Raw genomic sequence first — 27,157 nt, 5'->3', positions numbered from 1 at the left:
ACAAGAGAGCTCCGATGCCTGAGGTTGCTGAGTCAAGACAATTTAAACAAAGAATTTTATGCAATTTACTCTGTGGAGAAACAATGAAAATATAACTGAATGCAATTATGTCATTTACACTGCTCATTTAAGTAGTTTCAAAGTAAAAAAAGTTTTTATGCAGTCTTGAACCAGCAATAGTACTCTTGTTGTACTTAGCAGGCTACAGAGAGAGTTGAAGGATACATATAATAAAATTCTGGGTATCTACTATTTAGGAAAACAAGAAACTGTGGCACAGATTTTTCAGTACTTAGATGCCAAAAGTCACTTGACTTAAATGGGATCTATGGCTTCTCAGCATTTCTGAAAATCAAGCTACATACTTGCATATTTTATATGGATTCAGAAGCCTAACTTTAGGCACCCAGATTTGAAATTTTTGGCCTATCTTTAGTGTCAAGTTTATAAAATATATGTTGCACGCTCACTGACAACCTTCATATTCTGCATAACTCATAATTCCACCTACTGTTGACAGTTCACAAATTTCATGTTTCTGCAACTCTCTTGTAAAGAGGGGTACATCTGTGATTTCATCTGCAAAGACATGAAATCCTAATGCTAAGCCAGAAGTTATGGGGTTGATGCAGAAATTATGAGGTGAGGTTCTATGGTCTGTGCTCTGATATACAGGAGGTCAGACTACATAATAATGATCCCTGGTGGTCTTAAAAAAATCTATGAATACTGAACAAATGTAAATCAATAAACAAGGAGCAGGGCAACTCCTATATGAATGTAATAAATGACTTGGATAGGACCAGTGGTGAGCTGGAGCCGGTTCGCAACAGTTCGCTAGAACCGGTTGTTAAATTTAGAAGCCCCTTTAGAACCGGTTGTTCCGCGAGGGACAACCGGTTCTAAAAGGACTTCTAAATTTAACCGGCCCAAAGTGACGCCTTAGGCACCGACTCCAAGGGTGCTCCAGCCCTGGAGCACCCAAGGGGAAAATTTGGTGGGTGCAGAGCACCCACCGGCAGCTCCCCACCCCACCCCCAGCTCACCTCCGCTCCGCCTCCGCGCCTCCTCCCCTGAATGCGCTGCCCCGCTCTGCTTCTCTGCCCCCCTCCCCGGCTTCCCGCGAATCAGCTGTTCACGTGGGAAGCCAGGGCAGGCTGAGAAGCAAGCGGCAGCTTCCCGCTCAGGCCCAGGGAGGCGGAGGTGAGCTCGGGCGGGGGGTGGGCGCGAGGAGGGCCGCCCGCGCCGCAGAAGGTAACCCGCGGGGGGGCGCACAGGGGAACCGCTCCCTGCCCCAGCTCACCTCCACCACCCTCGACCTGAGTGGGAAGCCTGCTTCTCAGCCCTCCCCAGCTTCCCACCGAACAGCTGATTCACGGGAAGCCGGCAGGGGGTGGGGGGGGGCGCGGAGAAGCAGAGGGGGGAGGTACGTTCAGGGGAGGAGGCAGAGCAGAGGTGAGCTGGGGCCAGGCGCGGGACGAGGAGCTGCCGATGGGTGCTCTGCACCCACCAATTTTCCCCGTGGGTGCTCCAGCCCTGGAGCACCCAGGGAGTTGGCGCCTAAGGCGCCACTTTTGATGTGGTCAGTGGGGGAGCGGCCGCTCCCCCTGCTCCCCCCTAGCTACGCTCCCCCGCCCCTAGGAGCCAGAGGGACCTGCCGGATGCTTCCTGGGAGCTGCCCCAGGTAAGCACAACCGGGACTCCCCACCTCGCCCCCCGGCAGGTGCCTCTGGCTCTTAGGGGTGGGGTGGGGTGGGCACCCACTACGGTGGCCCACGAGACCCCTCCTGCCTGGTTCTGGGGGCAGTCAGGGGACAGGGGAGGGGGATGGATGGGGCAGGGGTCCAGGGGGGGTGTTAAGGAACGTGAGGGGGTTGGATGGGGCAGGAGTTCCAGGGGGCAGGGGTGGGCAACGACCCTCTCATGGGGTGAGGAGGGAACCCGTTGTTGAGATTTTGGCAGCTCATCACTGGATAGAACCCTGTTTGTTCAATAATATTTCACACAATCTTTCTTTGCGATGTGCTGTTATGTACATTTGTTTCCATTGTGCTGCACAGCTACTTTCTGGTGAGACATAACAATGCCATATTAGCACATAACAGCTCTCTGTTTTAAAATATAGTTTCACCACTGAGCAATACACAAGACTTCTGTCTCCTCTGAAAAGAAAGGGTGGTTGTTTTTTTAATAAATCTTAGGGGTTCTATACTATTCCAAAAATATATTTTTCCATTCACTGAAGTCTGAGAAAAGGAAAACTCTGGAAATTGTCTCCTGCTCCTATTGATTGTTGGATATTTTTGCCTAGAGATAATATATAAGCCACAGCAAAGCACTTTTAACAACTGGATTTTGATGCAGCGTTCATATTATTTCTGAAGTACTGACCTGTGCAGCTGTCTTATTTTAGAATACCTCACAGGGATTAGACAGTCAGCAAAGCAGCATCTCTGTGTAATCACTCAAATCTCAAGAGCTTATAGAAACTAACACTTGAAAAAAAAATTCTGACATTTCAGCAGAAAAACAGTACATCTTTCCTTTCTCTCACTGCCCTTTGAACTACTGAAAAACATTTCTCAGAGGAATATCTGAGTGGTATGACATTGTAGGGGAATTATTCTAGGATGATCCAATTATTTTAGGATGACTTATAGGTACTAAGAACTTATATTAACTTGGATACATTAGTAAAAGAGGTATCTTCAAAGGCACACTTCCAAAAATAAAAAAGTATTGATTTTATTAATATTTCCAGTCATCATTAAAAATAAAAATATTAAAAACCTAATTTACTCTTCACCACTTCTATGGTTTGTTTTATTTTCACCTTTTACTTAGCTTGAAATGGCCAAGGATAATGAATATTTAATTTTAATAAATAAAACTTAGCAATGTTAGGTCTTTGAAAATGAAAGCCTTTTAGAGCAGTGGTTCTCAACCAGGGGTGCAGGGCCCCCCTGGGGGGACATGAAAAGGTTGCAGGGGGGCCGCCAAGTAGGGCCAGTGTTGGACTTGCTGGGGCCCAGGGCAGAAAGCCAAAGCCCCACTGCATGGGACTGAAGACCGGGGCCCTAAGTCCCACCACTTGGGGCTGAAGCTGAAGCCTGAGCAATGTAGTTTTTCTGGGGACCCCATAGTATGGGGCTCAGGGCAAATGCCCTGCTTGCTACTCCCTAATGCTGGCCCTGGCTTTTATATGCAGAAAACCAGTTATTATGGCACAGGTGGGCAGTGGAGTTTTTATAGTATGTTGGGGGGGGGGCTCATAAAGAAAAAGGTTGAGAACCCCTGTTTTAGAGTATAAAAAGAAAAAAGTTTAAAAGCAGAAAGCTATTTAGGATTGAAAATAGCTATTGAACATCAATAAATATTATTTTTTAGTACATGTGTTGTCAAAAATCCAGCTGTCTGCTTAATTTCATAGCTTCATAGAGTCTAAGGCCAGAAGGGACCACAGTGATAATCTAGTTTGACTTTCTGTATAACACAGACCATACAACTTCCTCAAAATAATTCCTAGAGCAGATGTTTTAGAAAAACATCCAGTCTTAATTTTAAAATTGTCAGTGATGAAGAATCCACCATGACCCTTGGTAAGTTGTTCCAATGGTTAAGTACTCTCACCATTAAAAATTCATGCCTTATTTCCAGTGTATTGGCTTAATGAAGACACTAGATGTTAGCACGTAGTTCTTGTATTACAGATGGTTCTTGTGTAGTAGAGCACAGAGTTTTTCAGCACAGTGTAGGTATATCATTCCAGCAGCTGAGGACAAATTCACCACAGGGGAACGTGAACCACTGAATACAAGTGTGAAGAAATACTCCCTACTGGGGCTTGACCCAGGGAATTTTGTATCCATAACCAAAATCTCTACTATTTTAATATTATTTCATATTTATAGACAGTGCCATAGATGTGCATTAAGCTTTTACACAAAGATTAAAGATACAGCCACCTTTCCCAAGGGCATGCAGTCTAGGGTAGGTAATGCAGGAGATGGTGTGATTTATGGTATTGGATATGGCAGACATGTCAAGCAGGGTGGGGATGAAAAGGAGCTCCTTTAGTTGTCCGGATTGAAGGAATTATTAACCTTCACAAGACTAGTCTCGTTATAGTGGAGAGGGTGGAAATCAGATTATAAATGATCAAGGAATGACCAATGAAGAAATCAAGCCAGCAGGAGTAGAAAGCACACTCAGGGAGCTTGGACATCAAGGGATGATGGGTGGAGGAGAAGAATTCTTTAAAGTAACTGTTTTGGGATAATGAAGGCTGAGGAAAAGAAGCCAAACCATCTCACTTGTGGGTGGTGAAGAGCCTGTTTAATCAAAACTGTGTTCACTTGGTTGCTGATGTTAATCCTTTCCAGTATGAGGAAATTTTTTGTTATATTGTGGATAAACTCTATCAGATTTAGATTAAACTGAGCGTAGCCATGGAAGCAAGGCAATATCTGAAGGAAACAAATGTCAGGTATTCTCTCCTTTGGTTTCAACCAGTGTCATTTTCCACAACTTGTACCGCATACCACAACTAGCGTGGGTCCTTGTCCCTCCTGGCTGGTGAAAGTCAGTGGAGAATTACAGGGTCCTGTGCTTGAGCTTGTCAGTGCCTCCGTGGAGGAGGGCAAGGTGCTGACTGGAAACGTGTTTTGACGTCTGCTCAAAGAGCCATCTCTTGATGTTCACAATCTGTTGACTATCAACCAGTATCTAATCTTCTATTTTTGATTAATATTAAAGAAAAGGTTGTGGCAAGATGACCTTTCTGGGTGCCTCTGACTTCTTGTCCCTGGGAAACTGGGATTTCAACATGGGGCAGGCACACACATTATTCTTATTGCATTGGGTGATGATCTGATGATTGATAAGGATCAGGTGCCCATACTGATACTGTTAGATTTATCCTTTGCCTTTGGTACCATGGATCATAGGGTGGTGTTGATGTTTGTGATTCCTGGTAGGAATAGAGGGATTATTCTTCTGTGGCTTCATTCCTTCTTTGCTGAGGGACACCAAAGGATTTTGTTGGCAAATTATCTTCTGCCCCAGGTGTCTTATATATGGTACCATAAGTATCTACTCTGCCATTTCTCTCAATCAACGTGTATATAATGTGAAGAGAGTTAGTGTGGAGATGTAGGCTGAAGTGGTTTCAGTATGCTGATGGCCCCCAACTTTATATATCTATCTCATTCAGCCCAAAAAAGGCCATCACATGTACTTCTCAGAGCCTGGGTGAGACTGGTGCAGGGATGAGCACCAGTGGGCTGAGACACAGTCCTGAAAAGAGTGAGATGATAATGGTGGCAAAGTAAAGACATCAGAACATTTTGCAGATGTTCTGCAATCCCCATGACTGAAAGGAGATTCTCCATCACTTGTAACCAAAGTTTACAACTTGGTTCTGGATAGAGTCCCAGCTGCTTTTAGACAGCTAAATAGCAGCAGTGATCAAGAGTGTATTTTATTTCCTCCCCCTTCTGTTTCTGACCACACAGTTATGGCCTTTCCTCACAAATGCAGAGCCTGCCAACACAATACATTTTTCTCACCTCTATAGTGTACTTCTGCAATAAATTCTACAGGGGGCTAAATCCTAAATCCAGTCAGAAGCTGAAGCTAGTGGAGAATCTGACAATCAGAGTATCTTGCCATAAGCATATGACTCTCATGCTCTCAGACCTCCTCTGACTGCCTATTGTCCACAGGGTGTAGTTAAGATGATGGTTTTGACCTATTAAACTCTAAATGGTTTGGTATTTTCCTACCTGGGAGACCCCCCTCTCTTGCCATGTCAGGCTGCCATATCTGGGATGAGAAGCAGCACTTGAGTTAGATGCCCATCAGTATAAAACGAGGGAGTTGACTCAGAGAGCCTGATGGCTCACACACTTGTTCCAAAAGAGGATGAATCTGTTGTAAAGCCCATCTGTTTCATCTGGCATTTGCTGAAGTTGGATGTGGGATTTTTGTAATGTGTGTGCTAACTGATGTTTGGGTGGGAGGAGAAATGTGCTACTGTTCTGCTGATTTTTCATATCATTTCTTTAATTATGAGAGAGGAGACCTACAGCCCAGGATAGTATCCTTTTATGTTGTATTGAAATCCAAATACATAAATAAGGTGCTGGTTTTAGCAGCACTCAGAGCCGCTCTCAGACCAACAGGTAGTCTAGGACATGGCTTATACAAGTTTAGTATCACGCTCAGCATGCTACCTGTTCTGACTCCATCCAAGAAAGGATCTTCACCCTTCCCAGTCGAGCCCGTGGGTACAATATAAGGATTACATTTCTGCTTTGCACATTTTGCCCAGCTTTAATGAAAACTTCAGAAGTGCAGGGAGAGGAAGAAATGAACAGACTGAAAATCTTGCTTCATCATGAAACCAGCTCTGTAGCATGCTCTCTTCATCAGTAATGGAATGTAATTGCTACTACAAAATCCATCATCCAAATACAGAAAGTCTCAATGAGCAACAGCTAACCGAAGAACAGGTGATGCAAACCTCTCCGATGCAAGTTTTCTAGTAGACATACGAATAATAACATAAAGGAAGGCCACCGGAAGGAAAACAGTGTCAAGCTTTTTCTGGATATAAAGCCTCCTAGTGCAATGTGCATTTGGCAAAGAGACTACAAAATTCAGTGCTAATTTGAACACTAGGACCTTAGTCAAAAAGAGAGATTCAAAAAGTTTAATCAATTTATCCACAATAAATATTTTTCACCTATTTTTTAGGAACTGGCAACTGCTATTGCCTGGTGCCCCATACACATACGCCTTCCAGTAATATTTGTGATGCATCCGATGAAGTGAGCTGTAGCTCACGAAAGCTTATGCTCAAATAAATTGGTTAGTCTCTAAGGTGCCACAAGTACTCCTTTTCTTTTTGTGATGAGTGGGACACTCTCATTTGAACAATGTGTGGCATTGTTTGTTTGAGACCTAAACTGCCATGTTTCTTTTTTAATTACTATTCATAGCCTCAAATGATGACGCATTAAAGAGAAAGTGTCCTGTTATTTACAGAGTAAAGTAGAAGTAATGTTTGGAGATTATTCAGTCTGAGTCCCTTTCAGGGGCAGGGGCAGGGGCAGGAAGAAGCTTCAGCTTTAACTTTATATTTCCAGGTTTGTGCCAGTTTCAACTGGACATTTCGGGCCTAATTTTGCTTTATGCTGGGTTTTGCTGATGGACTAAAACAGGCTACAGGAATCCCATGGTTAGGGTGGATTTGTAACAGCACAAGGTACCAGTAACCCCCATTCTGCAGGGGGTCTGCACAACCCCTAGAGCGGTCAATGTTGGCTGAGGAGGGTATTGGAGGATTCACAAATAGGGGTAACACTTCCAGGTAAGTCTTCCCGCTTAAAGAATGGGGGTTGGAAAAATTGGTTTTTTAACTTTCTCCTTTCTAAGCCACTGTGGCTGGGTATATAACATTTTGAATGTAACTGAATTTGGCATTTAGCAATTTTCTTTAGTATTTCTATACTTTCAATTATTATTTTAAATTACAGTAGTTATGTTCTCTTTAAAATATTCATAAATATTTAGCTTGTGGTCATAGTGGACCACAAGCTAAATATGAGTCAACAGTGTAAGGCTGTTGCAAAAAAAGCGAACATCATTCTGGGATATATTAGCAGGAATGTTGTAAGCAAGACACGAGAAGTAATTCTTCCACTCTACTCTGTGCTGGTTAGGCCTTAACTGGAGTATTGTGTCCAGTTCTGGGTGCCACATTTCAGGAAGGATGTGGACAAACTGGAGAGAGTCCAGAGATGAGCAACAAAAATAGCTTTATGCTTGTTGCAGAACAGCTTTCATTTGGAAATATTTATTATCCAAATTATTTAGCCCAAGAGACATATTCTAGAATACTCTGCCACTTGTAAATAACACAGCCATCCCAAATTTCATGCCAATTAAAGCCTTCATACTACATCATATTGTCTCACATTCAGTAGGTAGGTGGATTATGCATGTATATATAATGTATGTATGCATGCACGTATAAATGTAAATAAAATATCGTACGTAAATCTTTTGACGCATTTTTGGCTTCTCTTCATATTGCTGTCACCAATAATTCAACCATGACTATCCCAATCTGTTCTTTCGCTACTCCAGACTGTTTTTCATTTGCCATGTGCAATATCCTCCAGTATAATATGAAAAAAGTGATTTTTCTATATTTTGTGAGAATAGAGAGAACTCAAGTGCAAACTAAAATTGTGTAGTATCATCACTGGCAACAGGTACTTAGCATTTTAGTGCCTTATATGTTTAAAGCACTATTGAGACATTGACTAGTAAATCCTCACAACTCACCTGTGAGACAGATCAATAAGCATTACTATCCTCACTGTACAGATGGAGAAACTGAAATAGAAAGGTGAAGTGACTTGTCCAAGACAACACAGCAAGTCACTGACAATGCCAGAATTAAAATTCTGGACTTCATTGCTCAGCAGTGTGCTTATTCCTTCAGACAACAATGAATTCCAATACCAGCACTTGCATAAAGATGGTCAAAACAATTACTGACTCAGAGAAGGTAGCAGCAGCTGTGCATGTACACATTTGGTATACGCTGCAGTTTTAGTTCTGGCACAGTGTTGGGAATGCAAGTAGCAAGATCTTTGAGGGTAGCCAGAAGAATAGTAAATTATACAGAATAACTGCTAAATATTTTTACTGTGTGCCAGAGAATTAAAAAAAAAAGGTAAAATAAGTAATTCTGATACAGTCCTGTCAGTTGACAAGACATTTAAAAAGTCTGACTCTTTTACCAAAATCTCCTTGACTGGAAGCATAACGTTAGATGAAGATATACTTAAATCAGAAGAGATTTCCCTTAATTATGCTCATCATAGAAATATAAGGTGGAAGAGAGATCAAGATGACTTCTAGTTCAGCCCCCTGCACTAAGTCAGGACCAAATACACCTAGAATATCATCACTTCAAAGGTTTTGCATAATATGGGGACATGCTTAGAAACATCCCAGAAAATAGAGATTATTTGCTGTGAGGTTTCAAAGATTTGAGGAAGAAGCGGAAGTTTTAATTTAGAGCTGTTTACAGAACAGGAGGTTCCAAAGGAAGGATGTTTCCATTCAGTTACTAGTGGTGGAAGTAGTAGCCTTTAAAGATTTTCACATCACTACGTGGATTGTCCTTCCCTTCTATGGAAATTCTCACTCTTTAAGGGTGAACATTTTCATAAATATTTCTAGTATTCTTTGGTGTGGGATGCAGAACAGTAGAGGGGCCTCCATGTGAGGTTTTTCCTGTTTGAGTGGTTCTGGTTAGTTTCATGTTACTTTAAAAACTGTTTGATTAGGAATTTGTTAGGGGGAAATGTTGCAAGATATAGGAGAAGCAAAAAAAAAATTCCATTTCTGTGATGAGTGTCTTAATTTTGGACTCTTTCTCCATAGTGTTTCTTATTCCTGGTGCCTTTCTTTTTTTTTTTTTTTAAAGAATCATATATAATAATAGCAGGTGTTCCCCTGCTACCTTAATGTAGGTCATGGTCTGTTCCAATAAGTGTAACAATTTTCTTCTTGAGCCGTAACACTGCTCTCTGCCATCTTGCCAAAAGAAGCAGAAGATCTTTTCATTATTATTGCGTACATTTTTGTTCTGTTTTGAAAGGAATATTCTTTTTCACATTTATAAATTATAAAAGAAAAGAGCTATAGTAACATTCAACATGAACTTTGGGGCATGACACAGTTTGAGGCAGTTGTTGTTATTAGTCTTGCCTATCAAATTTTGGCACATGGAAATTATCCTAATGGCCCCTAACCTTTCCAGGCAGGTGTACCAGGTTATCAAACAAACACCAACTGTACTAGTTCAGATAACACACTGAACTGAACTGAACTGATCTGATATGGCCACTACCCTCTCCTTGATTTAAATATGTCCTCAAGCACCACCACTACTATAATGCTGATACAAAATCAGCCAATTAATGATCGGTAAAAAAGCAAATACATGTATGAAAAAAGTACGTTTCTCTCTGTGCACCCTTCAAGTGTCACTTGTCTCCTTAGTCTGTAAATTCTTTGGGGCAAGAACTGTCTCTTCATACACATTTCTACAGCATCTAACATAATGAGGTCCTGATCCTAACTGGAGCTCTGGGCATTATTGTAATGTTGTTTTTTTTTAAATCTATGCCCACTGCTTCCAACTCATGTATATTTCTGGCTGCTCTTAATAAAGCTGAACATTTGGAGCAGCCAAGTTCCACATGGGTTAGAGAGCACACAGTATCATGAGAAGTGGGCACCAAAGCATAGCAGACAAACTCACTGTTAAAACCACCATCCTGCATGCTCTCCATGTAAAGAACTAACATGGAAATCAACTGAACTTTCATTCCTGTAGGGCTTGCCAACCTTAAGACAGGAATGGGAGGGAAAGCCAAAAGTACACAGAAGTATGAAGCTCCAGTGCTGAGGCACCTGTAATTGGTTGGGAGCAACAGTTCTGATTTGTAGCAGTAAGTAGCTTAACTGCCAAAATGTTACAATATTTAATTCAGATTTGACCCATCTAACGTGTCTCTGCAAGATTTGCCAAACATACATTCCCAGCATTAACAGCTTATCAACCTCTTCAATTTCAAACAAAATTCATAAAATTAAGAAATAAAACAAAATAGTATTGTACTTACCGACCGTGATAGAGGACTCACAGTGGTAGTAGCCATTGGGTTGCTTTTTTTTCAACATGGAGCAAAGATCTAGGCGGTACAGGGTTTCATCTCCAAAATAATGGTTTTTAAAATTCTCATACAGGTTCGGGTCAATTTTTTTCACCTTTAAATAATCAAAATAAAATTACATTAGTCATTTCACTAGGAGACCAGATTTTCATATTTATTTTTTATGGTTCTGTTTGGAACAAATGTTTTTTAGAATGAATTAAGAAATATAAATAAATAAAACATTACACTGTAATGTGCCTGATCCTTTGGTCTGGCTGAGCTGTGCTCAGTGCAGGACCTGAGGAGAAGGGGAGAAAAAGTGGCATTACACCACCTTTATGCTACCCACCCCCCCCCCCGACCCTGTGCCAGTTCAGCCCCCAGCACGAGTTAGAGCGGTCTTAGAGCAGCCCTAACTTCCAATGGCTTGTAACAGCCCCCAAAGGGCCATTATGTAACTGGGGATTATTGGCTCTGTCAACTCTACTCGCAGGAAATTTCCCATTATTGGGAGAATCCCACTTGGCTGTTTAAAGCAGCTTTCCTCGTGCCTTTAGACCACCAGAGCAGGGTGGTTTCTACCCAGCCAAACTAGGCTTTTTGCCCTGCTTGTTGACATTTATAAACTTTCATATACTTTTTACAATTAAGCTTACAATTAGGGTAAATTTGTTGGCCTTGTTAACACAATAGAGCTCTTTCAGTGCACTGATTGGGAGGGGGCAGTTATAAGTCAAAGCTTTTGCGCAGAGGTGTTACAAAGGGGGGAGGGGTTTGAAGTTATAGGGCATTGCTGATGAAAATGTTTGGTGTGGGATTGTAACAAGGTAGTGGGTATGGGATAGGCGTGCCAAGCGACACGGACTTGGCAGCCCTGTCCCGCCTGCTGATGTCTCCGCTGGATTTTCACACCTGCAGCTAAGGTGTGAGCAGGCTGTAGGCATTTGCCTGCAATTGCGCCTTCCAACTGCATGGGGCTGCTGTGGCATCAGCTAAGCTTCCTCTTTTGCTACTCCCTCTGCTGGGATTATAGTCAGGCAGGAAGAGGCAGTAGTGGCTGGCAGTGCAGCACAATCACTGCAAGATGGGAGGCCTAATATTGGCCCCAAGCGTCCACACTACTTTGGTGATCTGCACCAGGCTCCACCAATCAGAAACCCACAGCAAATACTCCAGCCCCAGATGACCAGCAAAACATCCAGTCCCCACATACAGCACCCACTCAACTCGGTATCTCCAGTCAATCACCTTTCTACCCACCAATACCAGGCACAGCTGTCGAATTTAATGCCGCTCCACATCCACTCATTACTGTCTGGGTCGGGGTGTGTTGACCATATGCTGAAGTTTATGGTGATATGCAAATTATGTGCACATTATTTGCAAATAGGCATAGTAGTTCATTAAATTTGCAAAAAAGCCATACAAGAGCTGCACAAAACTTGGCACTTCTGGAGGGGGAGGCGTTGGCGTTATGGAATGGCACTTGTCTGTGGGCAGGCGGGAGGCAGTTATGGAGCTGTGCTTGTATGTTGGAGGCATTTAAAGGCAGTGTCTTTGGGGGGGGGCGGTGACAGAATTATAGTGTAGAGCCAGACATATCTTTATCTATGGCTCCTCAGCCTCCCTTTTGGGGTCCCTGGCTGGCCAGCAGGGTGGGCTGCTGACTGAGACTCCCTCTAGTCTGCACTTGCCAGCCAATCAGCACCCTCCTTGCCCTCAGCTCCTCGCTTTCAATGAGAGGCCCAGAGGGAGCGGGAGATGGAGCAGCTGAGGCAAAAGAACACTGAGCGGCCAGGTAGGGACAGAGACAGCGACAGCCAGGATCAGCCACCGGCCTCGCAGCAGTGAAGACAGGTACGGAGGTACAGAGGTCACGAGGTACAGCGTGAGCAGGACCAGACTGCGGGACAGTGCTGCTCTCTATGGTACGTGGGGGCTAGAGGAGAATTACAAACCACAGCAGTGTGTGGGGGCAGAGCTGTGTGTACAGGGGGATACGAGAGTGGTGCTCCGTATGAGGAAGGGTTATTGAGGTGTGTGGAGGGGGCTGGGCTTACAAGATGGTGTATGATCTGTGGAGGGAGAAAGGCAGCGTTACTGGGTGGGCCTTCTTCAGGGGAAGGTGAGAAGGGAGACAGGTGGGGTCAAGGCGTGTAATGAGCTGTGGGGGGGGAGGGGAAGGGGAGGAGGAATGGGCAGGGATACAGATTACAGCTCAGTAGCTGTGTGGCAGGGTCCAGCCCTGATGAGAATCTGAGCTGAGGGAGTGCTGAGCAGCTGGTAGGGGAAGGAGAAAGAGGCGGGTTAGGAAGATAAACCCCCAGCCGGAGAAGAGCTGCCTGGCCTACATGTGAGGTGGGTGGGTAGGAAGAGAACTGAGATCTGGGAGAAGGGTCATGCTGTGGGGGTGGGGGCAGGGAGGGGGGGTTATGGACCATTGCTGTGGGGGGGAGTGGTGCTCCGCCATGTGTGGGACTAGTGTGATCACCTGGGGTGGTGTGTTGTGAATTCGTATGGAGGGCAGGCTTCCAGGGTGGTGCTGCATTTGTAGGTAGCGGGTGTGGGGTGGCACTGTGTGAATGTGCCCATGGAGGTAGGTCTGTGTGCATAAAATGGGCATTTCCATGAGCACTCATGTATGCCCATACACACAGTTGTGGAGTGTGGCTGTACATCCGAGCAGGCAGTTAGGTGCTGACTCTACTAGCCTTTAATTTCTACAGAGTAGTGTCCATAGCCCACTGCAGTCACAACAGCATACGAGATCCATTCCTCATCATTATTCATACTAACTAGGGATACTTGGGGCCTACTAAAGCCAAACTCTCAGCCCAACCATCCAACTCATTTTGTGGTTCAACCCACCTCCCCGCTCATTACCCCTTAAAGAAAGAGGATTTGCATGCAGCAGGAGTGTGGGTAAAGAGGACTGATGCAAGCAGCAGAAGGCTGATGGAAAAGGGGCAGTGACCCAGAGAGGGAGAGGAGTGAAGTGGATCAGGTAGTGGCTGGGAGGTGGATAAAATGGACAAGTGATCAGGGTCAGATGTTATTGGGGAAAGGACTTATAAGATATGCCAACAAAAATGTCCATCTTCACCAGCAGCACAGCTCCTGGAACTGGCTAGAATGAGCACCACTGCTTCACTGAACACCCGTTGTCTCCCACCACCATTGCCTGGGCCTGAACAAGAGGAGGAGCAAGAGCAACCTCAGATATACATGTGTGTGTTGTGGTATGCAGGGCTGCTGGGGATCACTTATTATGACACAGGAGACTGCTCAGTCTACTTCATGCCCGACATGCCTGATAATGAAGACCTCAAGCTGCTGCAGAAAGTGATTGATGAAGTCCTTCCCCGATGCATAGTGACGAGTGCCAAGCAGGATCACAACATTGCCAAATTCCTGACCAATATGGGTGCTGCTACAGGGGACATGGACAAACCAGAAATTGTCCTCTTTCCCAATATGGACTTTGGCCTGGAAGTGAGCAAACAACGGATCTTATCTAGGCAATTCCCTTTCATTCCCTCTCATATGACTGCAACAGAGAAAATCCTCTATTTGTCCTCCATCATTCCCTTTGAGAGCCCACTCATGGTTCGAGCACTAGGTGGGCTGTTGAAGTTTCTTGACAGGAGGCGGATCGGAGTTGAACTGGAAGATAGCACAATCGGGGTTCCCATCTTGGCCTTTAAAAAGTTTGTGCTCATGGATATTGTGAATATGGACCAAGATACTTTTTGTGTCCTACAGATATTTAAAAGTGAGGTGCATCCTTCTGTTTACAAGCTGTCCAGTGGGCTGAAAGAAGGACTCAGTTTGTATGGGATTTTGAACCGCTGCAGGTGCAAGTGGGGAGAGAAACTGATGAGGTTGTGGCTCATGCGGCCCACCCGGAACCTTACAGAGCTGAACAAACGGCTGGATGTTATTCAGTTCTTCTTGCTGGCTCAGAACCATGAAACAGTCCTGACTCTTCAAGACTGCCTCAAGAATATAAAAAATGTACCTCAGATTTTGAGAAGAATGAATCTTTCACATACAAAGGTCAGTGACTGGCAGGCACTTTACAAGACAGTTTATAGTGCAGTGTGTCTTAGAGATACATGCCGTTCCCTGCCTAGCAGCATCGAGCTCTTCCAGACCATCTCACAGGTCTTCACCGATGATCTGCACTATATTGCCAGTCTCATCAGCAAAGTGGTAGATTTTGAAAGCAGCATCTCAGAAAACCGCTTCACTGTCAGACCCAATGTGGACTCCACCATTGATGAAAAGAAACGAAAGCTGATGGGTCTCTCAGACTTCCTCACAGAGGTGGCACGGAAGGAATTGGAGACCCTGGACAATCGGATTCCTTCCTGTTGTGTCATCTATATTCCCTTGATTGGATTCCTGCTTTCCATTCCACGGCTGCCCACAATGGTGGACAAGAGTGACTTTGAGATTGAAGGCCTGGACTTCATGTTCTTGTCAGAGGACAAACTGCATTATAGAAGTGCTAGGACAAAGGAACTAGACAGCATTCTGGGTGACCTGCACTGTGAGATCAGAGACCAGGAAACACTTATCATGCACCAGATGCAGACAAAGATCTTGGAGAAGTCAGCAGTGCTTAACAATGTGATTGAATACACAGCGCACCTAGATGTGCTCCTAGCTCTGGCAGTGATGGCTCGAGAGAATAGCTACAGCCGTCCGTGCTTTACCCACCGCCATGGCATCCACATCAAGGATGGCAGGCATCCACTCATGGAGCTATGTGCAAAGACTTTTGTGCCCAATCCTGTGGACAGTGGTGAGGCTAATGGGCGAATAAAGATCCTTACAGGGCCCAACTCATCTGGGAAGAGTGTATACTTAAAAATGGTGGGCCTTATAACATTCATGGCCCTAATCGGCAGCTATGTCCCTGCTGCAGAGGCTGAGATTGGGGCAGTTGATGGGATTTACACCAGGATTCACAGCAGGGAATCAGTATCTGTGGGACTCTCAACTTTCATGATTGATCTCAACCAGGTTGCCAAAGCAGTGAACAACGCCACTGAGAGGTCCTTGGTACTTATTGATGAGTTTGGCAAAGGGACCAACACAGTGGATGGCCTCTCCCTTCTGGTCGCTGTGCTGAGGCACTGGCTCAACCAGGGAACCCAGTGCCCACAGGTCTTTGTCTCCACTAATTTTCACAGCTTGGTGCAGCTGAAGCTCCTTCCTGACACCCCTCTTGTGCAGTACCTGACAATGGAGACCCACCAAGATGGAGATGAGTTAATATTCTTCTATCAGCTCAAGGAGGGGGTGTCCACTGTTAGCCATGCTGCCAATATTGCTGCGTTGGCTGGGGTTCCACCCAAAGTGATTGCACGAGGAGTGGAGGTATCAGAGCTTATCCGAAATGGAAAACCTATTAGACGTATTGATCATCCATCCAAAGGGAGCCAGCTAGAGAGATGCAAGTCTCTGGTGGAAAAGTTCCTTTGCCTAGACCTTGATGACCCCCATGTGGACTTAGAGAAGTTCATGAGTCAGGAAGTGCTGCCCTCTGCAGCCTCCATTCTGTAACCATGTAACTCTAGAAACATGGACTATATGCTATAAGCTTCCCTTGCTGTCAAACAGCAAACATTTTGACGAGAGAGAGCTTAAAATTTCCCTATAATTTCATATTAACGGGAATAATATCCCTCCTTCAATGAATTTTCTTCAACTCCAAATATGAAATGCAATCCAACATACAGAAACAACCACCCAATATCCAGCTGAAAAACACCATCGATGAGGGATATATGTTCTCCGGGGGAGATGAAATAATTTCTGCCATGATCAATAATTTCTCTGACCAATGCAACCACACCATATTTAAATTTTAAAATATTTTTATTATAAAATTTATGTTTACTTTTTCCTGTTTCAAACAATTGTTGTGGCTACCTATCTGTCTGAGATGTAATCTTTTTATCTAGTAGTAGCAGAGCAGGAGGGCTGGAAGTCAGGGACCTTGGTTTCTCTTCCACCTGTGTGAACTTGGGGTAAAGTCTTAACCTCTTTGTACCTGTTTACTCATTTGTAAAAAGAGTACATAATAATCTAACTACTTCAAAGCACATATTGAGGCTTAAAGGTTTATAAAGTACTTTAAGAGTGGCAGATGAAAGGTGCTATAGAAGTACAACGTAGTCATTGCGTACAAGATCATAGTTTGGGACCTATTCACGATACATCCTTCCTCAGCTGGTAGTACTGTGAGGGTAAAGTGCTCAGTCCCTAATGCAAGAGAGTGTATTGCATCACACTATAGTGACTCTTCTAGTCACTTTCGTATCAGCATCAAGAGATTGCACAGAAATGTGTGTCCTATTCTCCTGAGTCAGAAAAAACATTTTGTCATTGTGCAGGGAACTGAGAATGAGGATAATAGAGGGGGAAATGGGGTAATGTCATGGGCTTTAAGACATTTCTTACACCACTAACCGTCTTGTCCAGAAAAATGGCACTCACAATGGGGATTGCTGATGCAGTGGTTTAACAACCTTATAGTGTATACTTCTGGGAAAGTCCACATTCTAACTCTGCTTATTATTGGTCACCAGTAGAAATTTAATTGTGGTTTCACCCTGCTTGCTGCTGGTTGTTTGTCCACATAATAAAGCAATCACATAATTTATCTTAATGGACAGTCTCTGCTCAGGAAAAGCTAGGAGCTGTCATAAATGGAATGTTGCAGGGCAGAATCAGCGTGCATTGGCAGAACCATGTGAGGTTTGTTGAAACAAGAACTGCTCTCTCCCCTTATGTTCTATATTATAAGAATACAAACTTGTTATTATTTTGACTCCACTTACGTTTAGAAACATACAGACAGCAAGGGAATTGAAGAATGTATTGAGAATTTAAGACAGAGATTAGCATTTTAAATTCTTTCCAAATTTTAAATGAAAATTTGAGGATGGGAAAATTGCACTTGGAAGAAGGGATAGCTAGTCTTTTGCTTCCCCACTTCCCCTCTCCTTGTCCACACCATCAATGAAAGGATCTTTAGTGAATACGATGTTTGACGAATGATGTAATAACAAACGTTCATAGCACCAAGCAGCAGCAGCAGAACATATAGGCGGATAAGGGAAGCAGAAGTAGGACTCAGTGTGCTGACTTTTCTTGTGATGTGATAACTTGACCAGCGGCCACATCCAAACAAAACAGCAGGGCATCTGACAGCTAAGACTGATTGCCAAAACTATGCTATTACTGCTCACAGTACAGCTAGCAGAAGATGTAGACAGTGGTACTATATTTTCTTTATGCTGAACTTGCTTGAGGATGGTGGTTTAAAGGAGCTAAATATGCTAATTTTATTTAAAATGAAGAAAGGTTTGCATGGGTCGGCCACTAACAAAAAAAATAGTTATAACTTCATAACTTTCAATGCTAAATATCTTCTAATCTGTTTAGTGTGTATAGTTGAAAATAGCAAGTAAAATTAATTTGAGTCAGATTGCATATCAATAGGATTTTGATTGAGACAGAACTTTGATTTTGTTGCAGTGTAGTGATTTTTCCTTTAATGAGTAATGTGGTGTGCTATCAGACTACAAAATATACAACTACAGTTTCAAATAAACAAAACATACAATTGTGACAAATTAACAGGAAACGACAACAGGGATAAATTACAGCAACATGCAGTTACTATTGTTTCCAATAGAATTATAATGTACTGTCTTCAAAACAATGTGCACCAACTATGCAATTAACTTGTCATCACTGCAGTTAAATCATAGACTCTTTTACCTAGGGGCCTAATACACCACTGCACTGCACCCTGTACAGTCACTTGTACTAGGGCAAATTGAGTCTAAAATACTCCCAATCTGATTGCATTCACTTTGCAAATGGTGTCAGTGACTATGCAAGCTGCAGAGCAACAGTGAATCAGGCCTTGTACCTTCACTTTTAAAATAGTCTTGCCTGTGGTTTGTAATTACAAGATTTTGTTTTACTCACTAAGGACCTAATTAAGCAGAAACGATCAGAGAAATTCAGCATAGTCAGGCAGTACAATTTAAGGATTCAATTTCATAATAATATTTGCAGTTCTTTAGCCTCTTGCATCGAAGGCGCTCGAATCTTACAGCATTTATCAATGAAGCCTCACAGTAAATAAGTAATAGATTGAGTCAGTCTCAACCTCTCAATACTTCATTTCACCAAAGTCACACAGCAAGTTAGTGGTAGAGCTGGGAATAGGAGTGTGGTCTCTAACCACAAAACGAACTCACTTCTTTCATTATATACTGTAGTGTGTCCAGCACTGTACAATGCATAGAAGATATGGTACCTGCCCCATGGATTTTATTGTTGAAGGCCCCAGTCCTGGAAAGACTTACACACATGCATAAAGTTATGCATATGCTCAAGTATTTCCAGGATCAGGACCTAAATTGTTTCATGTTATCTCCTTCTACAGGGGCTCCTAGTCCTACGTAGGAATGGAGAGCGTGGTATCAGCATTTGGGGGAACATTTCAATTAACTCATTCATCCCCAAAATTGTCCCATTGGACCTAGAAGGCCAAGTTTGATTAACTGTCTTCCACTTCCATCAGTTGTGGTAAACTATGTTCTTTCTCTCACCTGAGAAACTGGGGAGGGGGGAGAGGGGAATTCCAGAGAGATTTTCTCTCATCCGATTAACTCAATGTAAATGTAGCAGCTAACGTTGTTATCCTTCATTAGCTTCTATCCCATTAAATAAAAGAAGTCTGACCTTTTACTTTTCTCTAGCTTTAAATGTCTTAAGGGTAATCTCTTGAAGAGACTTACTTTTCATACCTCTGTAGAGTTACAGAACCTTCATTGTGAACTCAGTAATTTCTTTTTTTAAACATTTTACAGCCTTGGAAAAGTAACTTTTCACAATTTTGGTTCCTTAGGAATGTCTATCTTTCCCCTGAAGCTCTAGGTATCTTTGCAATAGATAGAGAAATGGAATGTTTTATCAGTTTTCTCAAAATGTAATGTTTATAGATTTAGTGAGATCATTAATCCTCTGAAGAGTTGGGTTAACGGATTGCTTCTTTAAGACAGAAAACCCCAAAATGTTAATGATTTGTGTCCTGAATGTTTATAACTATCCATCTGGTGGTTTGTATTTTAAATTATTTTTGATCTATCAGCTGTTACTTTACAATGTTATATATATGCTCTTCCTACCATAACCTTTATTCGTTTTTCTCTGTTACTTGTAATACTGTTGTTGCATGATCTAAAAATTCATTTAAAACGTTGTTAAAATGTGTTATCTTTACCTTTTTATGCTTTGTTTATTCACTATACTAAGAGGAAATGTGCACAAAGAACTGATTAAACAATAGGAAACAAAGAATGATAGTAAATGCTGCTTCTTAAGATGGGGAGAGCTTTGACAAGGAAATACCCCATTTAATAGTGTTTACTGTTATTTAATATCAATCTCCCATGGTATTTTTCTACGGCATATCACTTAATAGCTAAGCCACTAGCATATTTATTATTCAGTGTTCTGGAGAAGTAATATGAATTAGGATGACAATAATTTGATTCTGTTATTAACAACTGCGGAGACTAACACATTAGAGTACAGGGCAGCATGATGGAACATGAAATGTACTGCAGATAAATGTAAAATAATGCACATTGGGAAAATAGTAAATATCTCATACACCCTAATGGCCTCTGACATTAAAATAAATAACAAAATTAGAAATAACTGTGTATGGTCAATGAAGATCTCTACACAGTGGTGTGACTTTTACAATAGTAAGTGCTATGCCATGTCAGCCAGAACTTGTGTCCTGAAGTCTTTAGTTCCTTCCTTGATTTCCTACCTTTTATGTTTGTTATGCCCTTAAAGTACTGTGGTGTATCTTTAAAGTTTTATTCAAGAAAGACTGTTTTACAATCCAAGATTTTACTCAATCCAACTATATAATTTTCTACTTAAGCACTGTTGATACCTGGTAGTGGTACTCTCAGTGTTGTTTGTAAACATTTTCCCTGTAATGTTAATCAAAATAAAACACTTTGTTGAAAATGTACATGTAACAGGCTACTGTTAACAGCTCCCTTTTTCCCCATGCAATGTTTTGACAAATACGCTAGTTCTAACTTTACTTATGAACGTCACAGAAGCGGTTGATAAGAAATTCACATAAAACGATACACGGGGCAGAAAAAAGTGGTTGCGTAGAAATATAGCTCAGTTTAAACTGACGTAGCACAATAACGGAACAGGAGTGGAATGAAAGCTTGGATCAAATAGTTATTGTGGGTCACATTTTTGTGCACATGATTGCTTTGCTGTTTTTCTCTTTCTTACCATTGTTACACTTTGCCTTTATTGATGTACTAGTAACAATAATGATTCGTAGCGCTTATGTAATCAAAGAAGCTAGTGTGGAGTTTTGTGCGCGTGAGGCAAGTAATAGTTAACTATAAAAGTGTAGTTAAAAGGACGTGTCTATCTCTTTCCTTGCTTCTCCTGGCATTCAGCACAGCATACGCAGTAGAAAGAGAGAGGTCACCATTTACATACTGTGCATAATCCAGATATGGATTATGATCTTTATTTGTTTAGAAACTGGTCTTTTGTGCCGCACAGTGTCAACAGAAAACAATCCGAACAAATCAGTATTTCAACTGCACACAAGAAGCATAAGTCTTTCTCAGTACATTACGTGTACCCCATGATACATAATAACCCTGTAAATTTAATTAATTTTATCCCTTGTCTCTATTTTCCAAAAAATGGAAGACAAACATGGTAACGTTTTTGTTTATATAGCACCCAGCACACACAATATGTGTCCTCTACATAAAAGTTTTTAAGAGCTTAAATAAAGTAGTATGGTTCAATGACCAAGTGAAACAAAGTCATTCTGCCCAATCTACTATAAAACAAACTCAGGTTAAAGCTTCCACTTTTTTCACATGGTAAACAAGAGATGGGAAAAAGAAAGAAAAACAACATGTTTATCTTAAAGATAAAACTTGGGGCTTGCCCCATGATATAACAAAGTATTTAAGCATGTCCTTTTTTTTTTTTATTAATCAGGACCTCAATAGGTGAACCATACAAACAAACTGTGGTCTAAAGGGGAAAGTTGTACCTGAAAAATTCCACACCTTTATATTGTTTCACATGTATATTACTATAATTGAATTGCTTGGAATCTCCTTTATTTATGCTAGACAGAGCATCTGTTGCTGAAGTTGGCACCCTGATGTCGCAATGCTTAACATACCTCCAGTCCCACATAAAATGTAACTGACTTTCCAGATGTCTCCTCACACAGCTCCGTCTATTATAAGCTAAACTTCAGACAGGCAGTAATTGTTTTACCAGGTTTAGAAGACAATCGTAACTATAATGAAAACTCCTGACTTTTCTTATCAAGACCACCTCAAAAGATGGGACAAATACTGCTAAAATTTTTACATGAAATCAGCAAATAACAGTGAGTAAATTTTGGAATTAGTAACGTTTTTTCAAATACATGTATTCTAAGTACATTTACTACAAAGTATTTTTTTATAAAATCAGTTGACCTAAACAGCTCATATTGTTTCTCTCAATACTGCAGTGAAGCAATTGTTTCCCCAGCTCAGCAAAGGGAAAAAAAAATGTAACACTTGGTTCCGTATAACTGAATGAGTTCTAAAAACTGAGTTAAGCTCAAATAAAACAAATATTTATTACTTAGCACTTTCAAAATATCCTAGAGGAAATCCTGGCTCAGTTGAAGTCAATAGGAGTTTTGTCATTGATTTCAGTGAGATCAGGATTTCATTCCAGGTTTATTGAAACAGTTGCGCCCCCCCCCCCGCCCTTTTCTTTTGTAAGCTTCAGAGACAATGAAGTGTGTAAGTGTGGGGGGAGAGGAAGTTAGTTCAAAAGTACAAAAAGAATTGAAGAATTTGATCTGTTGAACTACCTCGATTTCAGAGTATTGGATAATAATACTATACAGATTAATAAATAACTTGCAATGAACAAATTAATAGCTCATTTACACTACCAAAAGCTGAGATAAAGAGCAAATATTTTGGAGAGATCTCCTCTGCACCTGTTCACATCAGCATACATAATTAAACATTTTTAGCAAAGAATATGGAGTTAAAATATCTTGCCCTTATGGCTGACCCTCAATTACTGTGCTTTGGTTCATGCAGAAAGTTGATTGCCTTTTTTGTTTTCCCATTAGAATGGAAAGTGGAATGCCACTGGGAAAGGATAATGCAGTTGCAAGAAAAACAGGAGGACCTCCCCCACTCCTCCATAAAAGACAGCCTGAAAGATTATATGATCTATAAACTCATATTCTTAAAAATGCTCTTCATTCCAGAGTCAGTAGTCCTACATGCTGGACAGTTAATTTCCGTATAATTCAAAAATCTTTATTTAAGGTACACTGGAACAATACTCCAGACAATAACTGTAATCTTTAGATTCTTTTGCAAGATAAAATAGACCATAACTGTTAATATATCGAGACTATCAAGAGTAATATTTTGTGGTACAACTTAGGACAAAACATTTTACATATTAACTTTTTTCATAAAAGACTAATATTTTAAAGTCTTACTAGTCAACCTGGTTACAAAGAAGTAGAACTTTGACTGCTCTAGAATATGGCTAAAGTAAAACTGAAGTGCTTAACGTTTGTTCTCTAAAATAAACTTTTTAGATGGCTGCTGTCGTGCTGCATCAAATTTGAGCTTACCTGCTTACGTAGCTCTGGTGATTTTGACAGCTTCATGAAGGTCAAGTGAGGTTTACAAGCTCTGTTTTCTCCTGCCAAGATGCCTTTTTCTTGAAATATCTTCTTCATGGTCTCTGAAGAATGAAAAATGCAGAGGCCCTAAGATATCAAATACTGTGGATGCTTAAAAATGTGCTTTCAACTGTAATACGAGTCACATCCATCCCAAGTGAAAAGTGAAGATAATCAATAAGAAAAGAAAGGCAGCTTTCTAGTTTCCTTCAAAGTTGCATGTTATATCTGAACAGATCAATCTGATAATTGCAGCTGATCTGAGACACAAGTTACTTCATTTAAAAAGAAATCATTGGCAATCTATTAAAACCAATCAATAACCAGTCTAAAATCTGTTCCTCCTACCACAATAGTACCTTTATATTTAAATTGTTCAGGGATTGCAATGAGTGAAGCAATTGTAAATGACAAAAGAAGAGTTATGGATAATGGGATTCACTAGACAAAGAAAAGCTACTCTGTGTCAAATTTTATGCTCCTTACTTGAATGAAACTCCCATTTCAGGCCAAGGGAATTTCGCTTAATACTCACCAAATTCGGCCTAATTGTGAAGGGCAAAGATTGAGAATAGGTCAAATGTGATGTTCTTCACCAGTGCTCCACAGCTAGTTAAAAATAAACAAAAAGCAAACGTCTATCTGTTGCCTTTCTGACGCCTGTGTAAAGTGGAATGTGCAGTTCAACTGACTGAGAAGACTGGAACTTTTCTTTTTCATGTGGCTATTTGCCTACATCCAAGGCTAGGCAAAGCTTCTATATTGACATCTCTTACTCCCTCCCAGCCCATCTACCTAGAACAATATAAATGTTCAGCTTACTGGAAATGAAATCACCACAACTACAATTGAGACTAATGAAATCTATCATAGTGATCTTGCACCCCATTAGACCAGATACTATCTAGAATTAGCCAGCTTGAACACTACATAGGGTGTTCAAGCTGGCACACACCCACTATTATAGGGTGTGTGCAACTGTGCATATTAGGGCATGTCTATACTGGAACATTCAGGAAAGTTAAGGTGAACTAAACATGTGATATCAATGTGCATAAATTAAAGAATGTTAATCTCCCATGTGGATGCTCTCACTTAGGAGTAGAGTAGTCTTAATCCTCCTTGGTCAGAAGTGGGTTTTTTTAAATACTCTCTGAAATTATACCTTAGAAAATTAAAACTAAAACTTGCTTCCTGACTATTCTGTTTTTATAAATATACTAAACAGGTTAAAGTATGAGTATTAAGTTATAGCAAGTTAAGGTCACTTTACCCCTGAATGAGAGCATCCACACATGGAGTAGGTGGGGGAAGAGAGGTTTGGGGTTAAATGAGCTTTAATATATGTTCCTTTAATTGATTTGCCTTAACTTTCCTGAGTATTTGTGTCTGTAGACACGCGCTTGGTGTTTTCAATGGGACGACTCACAGTATGTAAAGTTAAGCATGTGCCTAAGCCTTCGTAGAATCAGGATCTAAAGGAGCACTGCAAAAGTTTTGACCTTAAAATTGGTCTAATTTAAAGCTGTGGTTACAGTATGTTGTTGAGAAAATCCTCTGGATTTGACAAGGCATAACTTCACATTATCTTTCATATCCTTTAAGTGACTATTTCCCCCAAGCGCACTCTGCAAAAATACATGATCTTAGCTAACTAAAACTAAAAACTAGCCCATTCATAACATTAGTTAGGAAACAAATTTTATTTAGGTTTCTAAGGTATAATTACAGTGTATTTTTAAAAGAAACTTAAATTATGAAAGATACCATCTTACTGTTTTTAAATCCAGAGGATTTTTCTCTACCATATTTATTTTTTAAATTTTTTCAGTTTACTAAAAGAACATCAACCTGTAAGTAGTTGTCACTTGGCCATATATTTAAAATATAGGTCCTGATCCTGCAATCACTTATGCACACATTTCACGATATGCCAATTTGAGTTCAACAAGACTATTCAAGTACTGAGTTATGCACATGCCTAAGTGTTTGTAGTATAGGGCCCATATGCAATAACAAATCCTTACCAAAATGTGTTCACTTATTGCATGTTTCTGCGTGCCCACACACAGGGGTCTGTTTTGGGGTTACTTTTGAGTGGTTTCAGCTTTTTAAAACACAAGTAAACTACAGTGATAGCATTTATTTAAAGAATACGTAGGGGTCAATCCTATACTTGTTTCTGTGGCCACCAAGAGTTCTGATAGTGGAACTGGTAAGAGGGAGTGAACAGCATTGGCTGGGGGGGGGGGATGCACCCCCTACTTTGTGTGCAGATGAATTCTAGGGTAGTTTCCTGCACACCAAGGCAGTAAGGATAGGAAGGGCATGGTGGACTGGAAGATTTGCTCCCATGTAGAATCTCCCATACCTGCAGAGGGGACACATCAGGATTCTGTGACCTGTCCTATTAAATCCTCAAGGCTGTAACACTGGTTGAAGAGTGGCTCTGTGGGGAGGATTCACAGTTTATGGAGAGGAATCACTCTTCATTTTCTCATCAGTGCCCAACCTGGCTATTCTGGCAAGAAACAGGATTGAAGGTTTTCTCCATAGAGAATAACATTTTATAACAGAAAAGAGAGAATATGCTGTGTGCATTCTAAACATGATGGTGGCTTATTTACTTTCAAGATTAAAACCCCACAAATCTCTGTAGACTGGAATTTGCTCCCACTGAAGTCAATGGCAAAACTCTCATTAATTTCAATGGGAGGCAGGATCCAGCCCTCTTTTTGTAGTAGCCAGAAGTAACTAACAAACTCCAGAAGTTCTACTGGCATCAGTGGAAATTTATTTATTTTATTTTTATTTTTTCTTTGAAAAATTGCTCTTCTTTTTCTGACCAGCTCTAAACTCAAGGAGCCCCACTATATCCGATATAAAGGTGAGGTTGGATGGAAGGAAAATGTACTCCTAAATCAGTTGATTTTCACCAGTACTTATCCTAGTAATGCATATGCAGATGCATTCAGTAGCATATTTTTAATGTTTCGTAGCATGAATTAATACTCCTTGTTTCTATTCCCAGCTCTGCCACCAACCTGCTACATGATGTTAGGCAAGTCACTGTTTCTCTCTATGCTTCTGTCTCCCCTCCTATTCTTTGTCTTGTCTATTTTGACTTTAACCTCTTAAAGGCAGGGACTGTCTCTCTGTCCACGTGTACATTACCTAACCCAAAGGGCACTGCTCTTGGTTTGGGAGTCCACATACTACCATAAATAAAATAATAAATGCTAAAATGATATAAGCTGCCTTTCCTTTTCTCCACCTTCAAGACCCGCTGGGCTTCATGCAATAAGGGGCTCCCCTTGAAGCGCCTCACTATTCTTGGGGAGAAATAAGGTTAGATCACGAGAAGCTTCCTCCCTGCTGAGAACGTCAGCTTGTCCTTTTGGAAGGCACGTTGAGATCCACTGATGAGAGTGCTATATAAGAGCTCGGTATTATATTACTGTATAAAATATTGTTTCTCTTCTCTGCCAAGGGAGAGTCCAGACAAAATACATGTGGTGGTGGGCAGTGTAGATACTTATTCATTTTAGCTGCAGCCCGGAATCAGATATTTAACACAGAGTAGCAAATATTCAATAGG

The 27,157-nt window shown here is 41.4% G+C and overlaps 2 protein-coding genes across 3 annotated transcripts in view; one reads left to right on the top strand and one right to left on the bottom strand.

The window, feature by feature from the left end:
• The window catches only part of AKAP7 (A-kinase anchoring protein 7), a 133,663-nt gene that overhangs the window by 47,368 nt on the left and 59,138 nt on the right, over positions 1-27,157 (bottom strand). For both annotated transcript variants that reach the window (XM_074948440.1, XM_074948439.1), the window contains exons 6-7: positions 23,509-23,621; positions 10,710-10,854 (exon numbers count right to left, since the gene is read on the bottom strand). In XM_074948440.1, the coding sequence (XP_074804541.1) occupies positions 10,710-10,854; positions 23,509-23,621 (258 nt within the window). The remainder of the gene's footprint in view (positions 1-10,709; positions 10,855-23,508; positions 23,622-27,157) is intronic.
• MSH5 (mutS homolog 5) lies at positions 13,875-16,313 on the top strand. The gene has a single exon (XM_074946940.1). The coding sequence runs from the start codon at positions 13,875-13,877 to the stop codon at positions 16,311-16,313; it is 2,439 nt and encodes an 812-aa protein (XP_074803041.1).

Source organism: Natator depressus, chromosome 3, assembly GCF_965152275.1.
Source record: "Natator depressus isolate rNatDep1 chromosome 3, rNatDep2.hap1, whole genome shotgun sequence".
In the NCBI taxonomy this organism is placed as follows: domain Eukaryota; kingdom Metazoa; phylum Chordata; order Testudines; family Cheloniidae; genus Natator; species Natator depressus.
The sequence above is the reverse complement of the archived record's forward strand: the minus strand, read 5'-3'. Positions and strand labels throughout refer to the sequence as shown.